At 40.7% G+C, this 15,180-nt stretch overlaps 1 protein-coding gene across 1 annotated transcript in view; it reads left to right on the top strand.

The window, feature by feature from the left end:
* lrrc75ba (leucine rich repeat containing 75Ba) overlaps positions 1-14,142 on the top strand; it is a 28,713-nt gene extending 14,571 nt beyond the window's left edge. Inside the window, exon 4 of the mRNA XM_041227809.1 lies at positions 10,446-14,142. Coding sequence (XP_041083743.1) covers positions 10,446-11,013 — 568 coding nt within the window. The 3' untranslated portion in view covers positions 11,014-14,142. The remainder of the gene's footprint in view (positions 1-10,445) is intronic.
* The last annotated feature ends 1,038 nt before the right edge of the window (positions 14,143-15,180 follow it).

Below are 15,180 nucleotides of genomic sequence, written 5' to 3'. Positions count from 1 at the left end.
AAACAAAACACAGGACACGGCACTGGAGCCAAAACAAAGAGATGAAAAAAAACGGACTAACACTAAACAAACAGTGGACTAATAGACAAACAAACACCGTGAGTCAAGACAGGTCAAACTATTAACTATTATTATTATTATTTTAACCTCTGTCTCCAATCCCGTTCTCCACTCACCGAACACACAACCACGAGTGAGTGAAAACATGCTGCTTTTATGCAGCTGTACCGAGACTCGATTGCTAATCAATCATTCAATTGGAGTCGCGGTACAGCTGCACGTGAATTAATAAAGTGCAATTCCACGTGCTCACGTATTATTACATTACCTGCACGTGAAGTGCTGTGCAATCCTCGTGCCTAAATACACATATACATTTTAAACACTCGTGTTACACAGACCCGTTTATATCCCATGTACCAATGACTACACATCAACATTAACACACAACATACAACACAAAATACGCACAGGGCACTTTGCCACAGATCCTCAGCAATGACTTGCAAGAAAGTCATTGAGACAGAGGCTGTGTTTGTAAACTCTTCGAATACAGTCAACAGATTGTTAACACTGTCTGCAGGGACAGTGAGTATCTCACTGGGATCTGGGCTGGGCTGGGCAGAGCTGGGCTGGAGCCGACAGGACTGGCAACCCTTTAAATAGAATTTCAACCCTGACATACAGCATCACAGCTGACACTAATGAGTACCTTAACAAAGACCTTCCACAGACACAAATACTCTAAAGAGACCTACACTCTCAAATGCTGAGCTTTCATAACTTTGGCTGACAAAGCCCTATTTAAATCTTCCAGCGTTTCAGAGAGGAGTAGTAATTAAAATTCTGACCAGTTTCAACAGCCATGTCTTTTTCAAGGGAATTCTCACCAGAAGCAGTTACTCCCCTCGCTTGTGATGGGCTTTCCCCAGGTATTGTGGGGTTTGGCAGAGCTGTCTTTTGATTGTGTTCAACCAATAGAACAGGAACACATCTGCAGTGAAAAAAACAAAGACCTGTTGAAATGAATACTGCTTAAAGCCATCGTGACTGAAATAAACCCCCGAGATTTGAAATAAATCTCAGTGTATTTCAAGATGGCAATCAAGGAACATTGCATTGAAGAACAGTCAGCCTCTTCGCATATTGCAGGTTCGTTGCATGCATGCTCTCTGTGCTGAAACTAACTAGCACAGACTTCGCCGTCCAGTGAGGTAGTGAGCTTCTGGAATGAATTACTTGGTCGTTTCTTTTGCTGTCTTTTGTTTGTAATTCTTCCAAATGCCAGCAGTGTAAGGTAAGGTGGGTAAGTGTCCTTAGGATTTAAGCCCAGTGGATTGAAAGGTCTTCGGAACTAATCCTGCAGTTGTCTAAATATCATGCCGTTGTCATGCAAACAAAGAATGCTGCATGCCACAATCAGTGCTCCCAGAGAGGTGATATTGAACTAACCCTATGGTCCACACTCCATCTATATATAATAATGTTACTGATCAGGTAGGGAGGGGCTTCCAGGAGTTATGTGGGATCACTGTTGTGTTTGCAACAAAATTGCACTTATTATGTTTATAGTGCAATCTTTTTAATCAATGTGAAATTTCATTGACATTTCAAATACAGCACTTCTGGTTTGTAACACATCTCATAACAACATGTTATGAACACTGAATATGCGTGCCATGTCAGTTTTCAAAGTGGTAATAAAGGACTTTATTCATGCAATGTTTTGTAGCCTTAGTGCTATGAGTCCTACACAGCGTACAATTTACATAGAACATTACCAGACACAATCAGGTTAGTATAACAGGTAAAGGTTTATTTCTATTAGGAGCTGTTGCAGCCAGTGGAATTCCTGTAATCACAGCACAAACCCTTGGGTGCCCTGGCATTGTCTGTGAGTGCACTCGCTGGACCAGGTGACAGCACCGTGAGCAGATAAGCCCCCAGCAACGGGCACAGGCACACCTGTTGTGCATATTAATGAGGCTCAGTGTGCTTTGCAAGGTGTTGTCTCCTTGATAGCCAGGGGAGAGGGGAATGTTGTAAACAGCATTCGGAAAAGGCACTAAAAAAACACTCTTCTGTTCTCTGTCTGCTTTCTTTCTTTTTTCATTTAGACCATCTCACCACCCTTAAGAGTCAATGCTACCTTTTCCCCCTCTGAGTGGTTTGGTCTTGTTTCTATCAAAGTGCAATACTGAACCAGGGCTTTTAATATTGCTTTTAAATATGAACCAGCAGAACTGAAGAAGTGCTATTAGTTTTGAACATTTATTGAATTTTATTATTTTAACATCTGCTAATTTGAGGTAAATACAAAACATGAACCCTGAGGGATGAAGTCCTGAGTTGTTTATGTCTTTACTCACAAGTTGTTCCTGTTTATATAATGGCATTAGCTTCTGCTGTGGGGGAGCTGTTATTGTGCATCACTGCTGCGTCCTGGCCATTAAAATATCATAAATAAATAAATATAAATAATATCATTTATTTAGGTGTGGCTGTGTGGAGGCTTAGCAACAGGCATCCAAGAATTAAATATCAACAGCCCTGTGGCACTACAGTTATTATCTTCAGTGTTGTGATGGCTAATTAAGGAACACTGACAGTAGTCTGAATGTGAATTACAAGTTATCTTCAGTGTTGTGATGGCTAATTAAGGAACACTGACAGTAGTCTGAATGTGAATTACAAGTAATACATTTAAGTGCTCACTGGCACGAAACTGCATTGCTGGCTGTGCTGTAAAAGCTTTTGCACGCTTCAGCTGGCCTTTTTTTATTTGTCTTGACAATCTAAAATTGCTCATGTGCCCAACAGAATGACGTCTCTGTTACCCAGAAAAGACCTGGAACGGCAGCATCCGGATATATAAATATTGCATCGAGTTAAGCCCCACTTCAAGAGCCGTCAACCGAAGTGTACCTAAACGAAACTGTCCTGCGGCGGTGGGTACAAAAATAAAAGCCGCGGGACGGCTCAGGAGCTTGCTTCTTGTACTGCCGCTGTTTTCCGTTTTTTCCTCTACCTTTCCCCTGTGGCATGCCAGCAGGCAATCTCATTACCAAATCCTATCCCCAAAACAGACACTGCAATGAATCTCATGTGACTATATTATCATTGTTGCCAATCATTTATTAACGATTTCAAACGATTCCTTTGGCTATCAATCCATGGTGGTTAACGTCCGCATTGAGTGTTTTAAAAACCATTTGGAAGCGGATGCTCTTCTCACCTGGAATGATTTTTACTGTCGTACTGCTGTACTGAGGCTGTAAACGGACAATGCATTTCTTAAAGGCAATTACAAGTACAAGTACAAGTACAAGTATCAGCACAGTCCTATTTGAAGGTATCCGTTATGTCATCAATAGTCTCATGTCTTAGCTGTTTAATATCCTGTTAGCTCTCTATTGTTTGGATCATTATTTACTGTGCAACTCAGCTATTCAAGCAAAAACTTTCGAACCATTGCCTCGATTTCTATACGGAGGCGAATCTGAAGCCTGTTACATATACAGGTGGTGTTGTAGTCATGCAAGGCTCTGTGTTGGTTTTAAAGCAGTGTGTGCTGATAATTAGCTTTTATTGCTGTGGTGAGACAGTATGCAATTACTGAAGAGGTGGTGTATTGGGGAAGGGGGGGCTGTGACTGAGGAAGTAAATCTTTTGAAATGTTTGCGTTGATCTGCAGGGGATGTAATTGCAGGATCTGTCACACAGGCTAGCACCAGCCTGGTGGCGGCAAAGTAATTGCTTTGAGTTTAGCAAAGAAGGGCCATCGCCAGTCTCCTGGAGCATGAACATTCATTTCTGAAGGGGATTTTGACGAGATATGTGAAAAGTTTTATAACTGTAGGCTGAAGGATGCGTGAGTCAGCCAGGGGCTTGGGAACATAGTTAAAAGTATCACGCTCAGAATATATATATATGTATATTTATCACATTGCCTTTCTCTGAACAAACAAACAAATCTCATGTCTACTCATTTACCTACAACACCTGGTTACAACTAGAATAAAATTATAATCATTTGTGGATTACTGAGTGTCTACTACTGTATTGACAAGGTCAGCTACCAATATCTGAACATCAAGGCCTTAATATTCAGGTTGGTGTGCCATGTGACTTTGGCCAGTCTGATTCCAGTCTAATAGAGAACTAAAGGGATGACAAACATCTCCAGATCAAGCCTCCTTGTGCACCAGGACCAGGTGAAGATTAGTACCAATCTGAAACTGTACTGTACTAAAAATCCTTTAGTAGGCACTGGGCAATGGGCAGTAATATTGTACCAGGTCCTATTAAAAGTGATGTTGCACAGTGGTAGTGCTGTTTACCACGGCTTCCCAATGCTGTATCAGACTTTCACAGTGAAGAACAAAGAGGCAGAGGCAGGCAAGGTCACTGGTCCAGCACAGCTCCTATGTGGCATTGAATCCTCATTGCAAAGTGCAGCTACTGCTCCTCTTTGTTGTAAGATTACAGTAGCAGCGAGCATGAAGGCAGGAAAGAAGAGAAATCGAGGAGGAAGGAAGGGGGGATGAAAAGCCTTTGTTGCTTTTAGATGAGATAGCTTCTAAGGGAGAAACAGAGGGTATGGAGGGAATGGAGAGTGAAAGCACTTAGCGAGGTGAAATCCTGCTAATGGAACAGGTCTTGGAGACGGGTGAGCTCTGAATCACATGACAGATAAATTTTGGAGCACCGACAGTGCAGCACAAAGTGCCTACATAAAGAAAAACACACACAAAAAAAAAACAAACTCACCACATACATGCAGGACAGCATGCCTCCGATCAACCGCAGAGAGAACAGACACACAGATTCCACTTGTAAAGGAAAGTGCACACCCTTTGTTTATGTATCTTTTTCTCTTCAAAACGCAGCTGTAGTTGGTAATCAGCTCGCTTGTTTGCACTACAATGCTCAAGCGCTTTAGGACAACCACCTTCATCACTTAACCATCCTTTAGGCTCTTACATGACAGTGAATCATAACTCCTTAAGAACGACTAATCCCACACTGTGTGCCCCATCCATGAAACGGTACTGTATGTCTTCCTCAGAGCGTACCCCAGGGGCACAGTAGTTTTTAACCTGCACTTCTACTGTTTGTGGCACTGGCACTGTATGTCTTTTCCAGCAAGAGAAATTTGCAAGTCGTCCCCTCTGGCATTTTCCTTCACTACTTCGATTTCATTTTGTATACGATTGCAGTGACTCACAGCACACAATTACAAAGTATTATAATCTTGATAATAAAGGGAACAAATAATGAAATATTCTTATATTGCAGGACTCGTGAGCTGAGTAAGTAAGTGTCATTTAGAAAATCATTGATGTTTCTTTGGCAAGCTGAGCAGTAGCACTGTAATAGCAGGCAGGGAAGAGAGCTATGATAGACGGAAGGACCCTGCTGTATGACAGTAGCAGAGCTTAGTTGTGTAAGTGCTCATCCCCTACTGTTTTATATCAGGCAAGTCCGGATCTAACAGAAGGCAGTGATGACCCAGAGCACTCATATAAAACCTGTAATCGCACAAGCCTCTTGATTCAAATAGCAACGGCTTAATTAGCCTGGAGAATATATTAAGAAGTAATATTTCTACTTCAGTGAAAGGAGAATGGTCGTAAAATTACAATATGAAACATACATTGTTTTTACTTGCTGACAAAGAAAAACAACAGCTATTTAAATACTGTCAAAACATGCCCTTTCAAGAGATATTTTGCACACACTCATGGCACAAGATTTCTTGAAAGGCACTTGGAAGATGTTTCTTGTTAATAATAACTAAAGAGACCATTTATCACCTCCTTCAGAAGATCAAGGGATTCCAGGCTTCATTGTGTGTCACTGTATATTTAGCAGCTAAGTTGTAAACATACAACTCTTGCTGCGTGAAGCATGGAAGGGCTGCCATGAACAATCAGTGGAGAAGGCAAGAGTTTTAACAAAGTCTGCGAGGATTCTGAGCTGTCTGAGTTTAGATGTTCACAGTCCTGGGCAGAGTCTGAGTACTAAGCTGTGTGCTGGTACTTTGATGATCAGAAGACAGATGCCAAATACCCATCTGCACCTTGAAACCAGTCTGTAAATCTCATTCCAACTGGGACTGCAGTCAGGTCCATCTGAGTTCTGCAATGCCTTAATAAGGCAATAAGTAAATAATAGTTTTGCCTATACTGTTTGTTTTCTAACATAAAAGATCAGCAGTTCTCAGGCCCCAGTCCCAGAGCTTTGAAAGAAGGAGATGCCAAAAACAATAAAGACCTCATTTGTCACTGAAAGTGCAGTAATGGGATCCTGTAGAAGATATCGCCTTTGTTATCTAGTCTGCTGTTTCTTCTTGCAGTTTTTAAGCTTGCATGTCATGTCTTGTATTACATTTTTTTCTGATCCATAACCTTAACTCTAGCTAAAGCTTTTAAACACCAGCATGACTGCCAGCTCTAGTTAATGGGATTCTGTGTTGGTGGACTGATTTGAATTCTAAAAGCACTCCATATTAAAAGTGTGTGGCTGGGTGGCTGAGACGGGTGATGTCAGATCAGAGAATGAGACCCACAGCAAAGACAGTAAATGCGAAGCGTCGAGGGTCTTCAGAATATCCCAGACTCTTTTAAAGAATCTGCTTTTTTATAGTTTAATATTATTATCATTAGTTATAGTTTAATATTATTATTATTTATTTTTTTTTTTTTTTTAAGGCTAACTGTAACATGTATTCCTTCCTAGAAACCTGTACATAAGCAGTGATTGCTGGCACACTCTTGTTAATGAATTCTAATTGAAATGTCGAAGGTGTTTGTGTAAAATGGCAGAATGAAGTTGCAGATGGTTCAGGGACATTTAAAAAGTCGTTTTCAGCAATGTCACGCTCACTTGAAAAGTAGGGATCATAAATCTGCCAAAATCCATAAACTGCAGTCAGGGCTGTGACAGAAAATGCCCAGAATGTCATTTTAATTGAGCCAGAGAGGGACAATTGCAGATCAAATGGAGTAACGGTTTCTAAACACACTTTCAAGTAGCTTGTAGCTACATTTTTTTGTATATGGTGGGAGTTTATCCTTAACTGTGCAACCCAGTCCTACGTCTTTGAAACAGAAGTCAAGTTGACAGCATTTCGGCTAAAGCCTTAATCAACGTCATTACAGTCTTGACTGAGTGTTTTAAGTGATAAAATTTTGAATCAGCCTCTGTCTAGTACTCATTACTGGGATTGCATGTGTTATTGAAAATTGTACCAGTGCAGACCGTTTTTCATAGTCGAGTTGTAGTTGGAAGCCTAGAGCTGAATTAAGTAAAGTTAGATTAATAATAATTGCATTGATCAAAATAACCAATTCAACCAAACTGAGAATGGAGAAAACAATTTGTAAAAAATTGCTTTGGTCTGATACCACTAAATGGGACTGGGAACCAGTAATGGGACAATGGAACTGACCCATCATCACTGCCAGGGAACAGGGAACTAACACGTGCTGGTGGGGAGGGCAAATAAATCATGCTTGTGGTTTAGGACCATCAGTGAAACAGATATAAACCATACTACTGTGATCTGTGTATCAGCATCACTACTCTATAGCAGGTCTGCCCAGGAGTCAGATGGCTCTACCTCTCAAATGGTTAGATTGGTCAGTGTGCTTTCTGTAACCTGAGGGTAACTCCCTGTGTTTCTGCATGGGTAAACAGTATGCTTTAACTACAAAACATTTAATTGCCTCGCAATGGCAAATAAATAGGGCTTTACATATGGAGTTATTTTGAGTAATTTTGTAGGTGAAAAGGTTTGTTTAATTAGCAGGAAATCCTTTCTTGTAGTAAATGTACAGAATTAATAATACATGGGATGAATTGTACGTTGTGTTGCATATGTGTGTGTGTGTGTGTAGAATTAAAATGTATTCCTACCATAATGTTGGTAAAGTTGCATGTTTTTCTCACAAGAAAAAAAAATCTGATTGCTCTGGGTTTAAAATACTAGTGGCAGTGGAATATAAAGATGTTGTTTTTTATTGCCGTCAAGGTCATTACTCCATCACATGAAAAGACAATTGTTAAAGGCGTGGAGAGCTTCAGTAATGAAGCTCGATCAGAAATGCATGGAAATGGAAAGCCACTTGCATTCTGTGCATTGAATTATTGGAAGGCAGACTTTGTTGGCTATACACTCAGTTTACATTCGACAAGGGTACATAAACCCAACCCCCTCCAGGAAATCTACTTGCAGTGAGACAGACCTGTTTGTTCCAGTAAGCAAAAGCAGATTATTTCCAGGGATAGAAGACTATCGTTACATAGCAGTTTGAGCCATTCCTGGTTTTACGATAGCTATAATAAGAAACACCTGAGCAAGTTTCCTAAACACTGTGGCTTATCAAGCTTATGGTAAAATCTGGAATGGGTAATACTGCTATGCAGTAGGAATGCTACATGTGTCAATGAACAATAAAGTCATTTATTAAAAAACATAAAGTGTTTTACAATCAGCTGAGAAGAGAGCGCTAGTGTGCTTATATGGAAAGAGAGAGAGAGAGAGAGAGAGAGAGAGAGAGAGAGAGAGAGAGAGAGAGAGAGAGAGAGAGAGAGAGAGTTATGTGTGCATTTCATTTTGCTTGTCCAGTATGGGTTGTTGTACAAAGCGTTTCTTATTTACCATTTGATATGTGTCCTTTGGTTATGAAGCTAAAGACTGTGGCCCTATAAAGGTCAGTCCCCATATAGTTTATATAGATGCTGTAATGGGGAGGTATTCCCCTATCATTAGAGTATAGGGCTCCAGTAGCTCTTCCTTCTTAACAGTAGCTAATTGTTTTACAATACTTTATTATTTCAGTTCTGAAATTCAGCTGCCATTAATTGTGCTCTTACTTTCTTATCAGCAAATTCTCTCCATGAAATTGATTTATACAAGCCACTAAAGGAGTCAGCTATTGGGCTGAGAGAAAGTGCATTAATGGAGGCGTGATAGCAGTAGCATCATAAATCTGGGCACTTGTGAGCTCCAGGCTGGTTCCTGGCAAGCTCGCACTGTTGTGACAGGCTGGTAGAATGACCAGATGGTCACGATTCATGTTTCTGCTGTACAAACGGTGACCTTGGGCAAGACAGGAGTGTGAAGGTGAGCAATTACCAGGCAAGCCCAATGGAATTAGCTTTAAAATAATGATAATCTGACCTTTAGCGTGCTGGAAAACTTTCAGAAACCGGCCGTGATCCAAAAAGACGAAGTGCATTTTAATTCTGTATGGTTAGGATGTGCTGCCATTATACTGAACACAAGCTTTTAATGTAACTATTGCATGGCCAGGTTCCAAAAACAGACCCCTCCATTCATAACCTGATGCTGACACACACATGCACACACACACACACACACACACACACACACACACACACACACACACACACACACACACACACACACACACACACACACTTCTAGTCTTGGGTTTCCATATTTTATATATTAAATACTACATTTGAAATACTTTTTTTTTTTAAATGTTATAATCACAAGTTATTATCTTGGGATCAGTGCTGCACTGGAAGAAAACATTTGGATTAAAGCAAAAAGCTGCACTGCTATTGCTGCCTGTGGACTGGAGTTGGGATCCATTGCGAAGTTTGACCTGCCATCAAATATTCAGCAGTCCTCAGGGACGTACATCACAACGTGTATCCGAACTCTATCCAGAGTTCGCCTTCTATTGTAGATGCAGAGAGGGGTTTCTCCATAGAGTTGTGTGCTGGCAGTGGACCAAGCAATCAGTAAAATCACATTGTAAAGTTTGATGCCTCTGTAACTAAATGTACAGTGCAAAGCCAATGCAAAGAGGCCAACACAGTAGTGGTGTGGTTACTTTAAGAGACTGTTTCCACATCAAATAATATTCCACTGCAGAACTGTATAACTCGTGTCTAAAAGAGCCGAGCTCTTCATCAATCAACGTCAATTTTTCTGCATTTTGGCAGTACTTCTCCCAGGAATACAGATGTCCTTGCAGTCTTTTCAAGCACATTGAGTACCTTATTATTAAAAACACTAGAGGTCAATCAGCCGTCCTTTGAATCTTATAATACAGTGAACCTTGATCTAAAGTATATCCCAGAAAAAAATGAGCTCATGAACTGGACACAGCAATAAACTTTCATATAATAAAAGATCTGAACAAATACAAGACAAATATACTGAACACGGTATGCAAAGAATCTACAAAGAGGAGAAACTGAATAATATACCAGCCACATATAAAAATATACATATATAGTTACATGTAGATTTTGATCACCTAAATAAGCATTTCTAAGAAAAATATAAAAATCATCTGTACCTTCAAAAATACTCGGCGACAGATTATAAAGTAAACGAAATCAACCAGACTAGCGCCTTCATGATTTCTAAATCCCGAATTATCCTTCTTTTTTGTTTCTAGCCTCAAAACAATGTTACAGAAGAAAGTCTCCAGTGGCTCGGTGGACTTATCTGGGATTCCGCTGTCAGCACGCGACGTCCATCGGGTGGCGTACTACCTACAGAACAACCGCGACGGGATCGCGGCGGTGGACCTGAGCTTCACCGAGCTGCACGACGACCACCTCCTCATGCTGCTGCCCTACCTGGGCGCGCTGCCCAAACTGACCAACCTGGCGCTCAACGGCAACCGCCTGACCCTGTCCATCATCAAGGACCTGACCGAGGCCCTGAAGGATGGGGGCAAGTTCCCCAGCCTCTCCTGGATCGACCTGGGCAACAACGTGGACATCTTCACCATGCCACAGCCCCTGCTCGTGGCTCTGCGCAGACGCTGCAGCCTCAGGAGCAGCCTGCCGACCATCTACGAGTACACAGAGGGGCAGGTGTATGACTACACCCTGGAGACCTCCATCGAGGAAGCCAACCACTACGGAGACGAGGAGGAGGAGAAGGAGGACCTAGACCGCTGGGCAATGACAGACAAGAGCGACTCCCAGAGCTTCACCCTGCAGTGCTGTGAGAGGTGATGAGCCAGCCTCTCTGTTAAGAGCGGTTTGGAAGAAGGTTCACCTCAATTTAAATTATCTGTATTGGCATGTCTGAGTTAGTGCCATACATTTGAAAGCTTGTCCCAAAATAGCACCCATACTTCGCATCCAGTTTCGATATGGCATAGCCAGTGACTTACCGGGTGGTTGACGGTGCTCCTGGAGGCAAGGTAGGTTCATTGGAGGATGAGAGATTTAAGAAGAGGCTCCCTTTGGAGGCAGGAGAGTGATTTTTTTTAGAGAGGTCCATGAGAGAACTGCATAATGATGGCGCTGCTAGAGCAGGATTTATTTTACAATCAAAGACCGAACAAAAAATTCTACTAGGACTGAGCCTGTCTCTTGCAGGCTTGTTCTGGCTTGACATTGTCTGCGTTCTGTTAATCTCCCAACAAAAGAAATCAAATTTACTGAACAGACTATTCAGGCATCAAACGTCACGTGACTTAGCAAACTGCAAAGCCAAGCCTTTTTTTCAAAACGTTCACTTGTGGACACCATGCTTATCAATTGTGTAAATGTTCTTTATGGTAGAACATTGTGTGACACTATTTTCACATGGACTTTGCTGTGAACTCAAGTTAGTAATTAAGTTTGTGTAAGGATTTTACTGGACACTGGCAATCAAGAGTATATTTAACTATAACTTCATATTCCCTTTTTATTTTGTCAGATGTTAAACGCAGTACACGTGAAGGTATTCTCTCACTGCAGTCCAGCAGTATAGTGTGGATCAGTTCTGGTTTAACATCATTACTTATTGCAAAGACGGATGGAGTCTTGTTATTTAAAAACAGATCTAGTAAATGGTGCAATAGACAGAGTACACCCCCAGAAGACTAGATCTGCATTACTGTGAACAAGTACTGAAATCTGAACCAACTGTGCTGTCATTTTAAATTGTGGTTTATTTATTTATTTATTTTTTAATGCTGTTTTTAGCCCTTAATATTGCTTTGTCAGGAGGCCTTTTAGCTCAGACACTGGAAGTGCTAAACATTACATTAAGCGAATCATTGTATTTTTACTGGCTCGTATTCCAATACCCTGTCACTGATAACACCCCACATCTTTAGGTGCTAGGCTGTATCAATGGCATTGTTCCATGACTAGGAGTAGGAGGAAGAAGAATCTAACTGCAAGAGCCCAGTTTGGCAGTGAGTGCACAAGCAAGGGCAAAATCTTCCTAAGAGGAATCAAACCGTTTTCATAAGGTATAAAACTAGCAAGAAACAACTTCATGGTAGCTTGGATCAGGTATGTTACTGCTCTGCTGCTAAACCATGCCCGCAGTGTTACAGAGCTGGCAAGGAACAGTTAAGGTGATTGTTGGGGCTTGTAAATGAAACTCCAGAGTTGAAGGTTTGAAGCTTTTTGAAGTGCTCAGTGCTGTGTGAATATGACTTTGTGTTTCAGACTATAGCACGTTAGGCTATCTCGTGGCAAGGACAGTGGTCTGTGGGCGTTTGATCCTGACCGGGCGTAGCAGATTGCTGCTTCATTAATTGGAGATTAAATTGATATTTGCAGAAGGTTGAACCATCACTTGTCACTGATACTTGCCACTGGGGATCACAACCCAACACTGAAAAAAAAAAGACAGTCCTGTGTGTGTAATAAATCTGTATTTGTGAACATAAACGAGTAAACCGTTTGAGTGTGGCAAAAGCGAAACCATCTCCCATCCGTGTGAGCAGTCAGTGTATGTTTGTAACAAACTGTAATGCTGTATGTACTGCGTGTAACTGTCCTGCACACATAGCCTTGTGGTTCTATAGCCACTCAATGCAGGCATGTACCATGTTTATTTTTCATGACCGCGTCCCGCGATGGCGTTTGAATTCCTGATTGTCCCGCCGTGCTGCAGGAGTGAAATGAGGATAAATTGTGTTGACAAGGGCTGTCCCAGGGCTGTAATACCCTATTGCCCTCCTGCACACACACTGCACTGTATAAACCAGACTGCACTAAAGGAATTCTGCCCAAAAATGATTGCTAAGCATGTAGCCTCTAAGCACACTGATACAGTGATCCCTCTGGTGCAACTCAAACAATTAAAAAATAATGAAATACTTTATTACCCTGTCAAGGTTTGCCAAATAGAATAACTTAAGCTTTTTAGATCAAAGACATTTTGAAACTAGGATTCAGTTTGAATCAGCTACAGACCAAACTGTAGCAGTGTTAAGCATTAGCTGGGCTAGGAAACGCAAACCACTCACACACCACCACCCAGCAAAACAGGAGACAGAGAATTCTAATAATATACCGTTTATTGTCAATCGAAAGGGTTTTTTAACAGCACTTTCGCAATACTGTATTCTGTAGTGGTGCTGTAATTTTGGGCTGGATTTCAAGTAATGAATATGGATCCAGCAACCAGACTGAACCAACCTATTAGCACAGCAGATATTAGTAACGTTTCATGTGGAAAGAATTACACTCCAGTTAATATTTCAAATACCGAAGGCATTTAAATAACAGTTTTACCCTAGTTAGCATGTGTTAAGATAGACCCCAGTGTTTATTCATATTACTGCAATTGTATCAATTTTACACTGCAGTTTTAAAATGCACTATCATGTGGACTATATAAAAAAGGGTATTTCATTACCGGCTGGTGCTTTGTGCCAACCTTGCATCTTGTTATTGATGACCTTGCTAGGAGTCGGGTGTTCACCTGTTCTGGTGCACTGTGCACATATGTATTTGCACATCAGTAATTCAATGTAATGTAATAATGTACAATGTCAGACCTGCTTTGCAAAGATATACCACCCCACATTGGAGCTGCTTTATTAATTACACAATTCAATTAATATATATATATGAATAAGAAGAACATTTTTAATGAATTCACATAGTGGCAAATTGCTAATGCATGAACTTCTGCCTAATGATCAATTAAATTGGTTTTGCTCAATATTGTGTAAGCCTATGAACAAGTCTGTACTATAAACCTGTACTCCATATCTCACACTACCTACAATATAATAATCAGCAAATAATAGTCTCTGCTTTCTGTAGCCCTGAATCATAAGAACATAAGAACATAAGAACATAAGAAAGTTTACAAACGAGAGGAGGCCATTCGGCCCATCTTGCTCGTTTGGTTGTTAGTAGCTTATTGATCCCAAAATCTCATCAAGCAGCTTCTTGAAGGATCCCAGGGTGTCAGCTTCAACAACATTACTGGGGAGTTGATTCCAGACCCTCACAATTCTCTGTGTAAAAAAGTGTCTCCTATTTTCTGTTCTGAATGCCCCTTTTTCTAAACTCCATTTGTGACCCCTGGTCCTTGTTTCTTTTTTCAGGCTGAAAAAGTCCCTTGGGTCGACACTGTCAATACCTTTTAGAATTTTGAATGCTTGAATTAGGTCGCCACGTAGTCTTCTTTGTTCAAGACTGAACAAATTCAATTCTTTTAGCCTGTCTGCATATGACATGCCTTTTAAGCCCGGAATAATTCTGGTCGCTCTTCTTTGCACTCTTTCTAGAGCAGCAATATCTTTTTTATAGCGAGGTGACCAGAACTGCACACAATATTCAAGATGAGGTCTTACAAGTGCATTGTACAGTTTTAACATTACTTCCCTTGATTTAAATTCAACACTTTTCACAATGTATCCGAGCATCTTGTTAGCCTTTTTTATAGCTTCCCCACATTGCCTAGATGAAGACATTTCTGAGTCAACAAAAACTCCTAGGTCTTTTTCATAGATTCCTTCTCCAATTTCAATATCTCCCATATGATATTTATAGTGTACATTTTTATTTCCTGCGTGCAGTACCTTACACTTTTCTCTATTAAATGTCATTTGCCATGTGTCTGCCCAGTTCTGAATCTTGTCTAGATCATTTTGAATGACCTTTGCTGCTGCAACAGAACTACCAGCAAAGAACAAAAAAGCCAAACAAAAGCAGTTTCAAAAAGTTAATCAGTGAAACCAGTCAAGTCACGGACTCTGATTAAACAAGAGAGACTTTCAGTTTTTTGCCACGTGGATTTCATCCAGGTGTCTAAAGTGTGAGTGTGGGAGGGACTGAAGTTTTACTTGTTTGTGTGTTTTGGGTGCCACTGTTTAATAAATAAATAAGTAAATAAACAGATAGCCATGTCTGTGAATGTCATTCATCTTTAAATAT

The sequence above is a fragment of the Polyodon spathula genome, chromosome 25, assembly GCF_017654505.1.
Source record: "Polyodon spathula isolate WHYD16114869_AA chromosome 25, ASM1765450v1, whole genome shotgun sequence".
Lineage (NCBI taxonomy): Eukaryota > Metazoa > Chordata > Actinopteri > Acipenseriformes > Polyodontidae > Polyodon > Polyodon spathula.
Note: the sequence above shows the minus strand (reverse complement) of the source record. Positions and strands in the feature narration are given on the sequence as shown.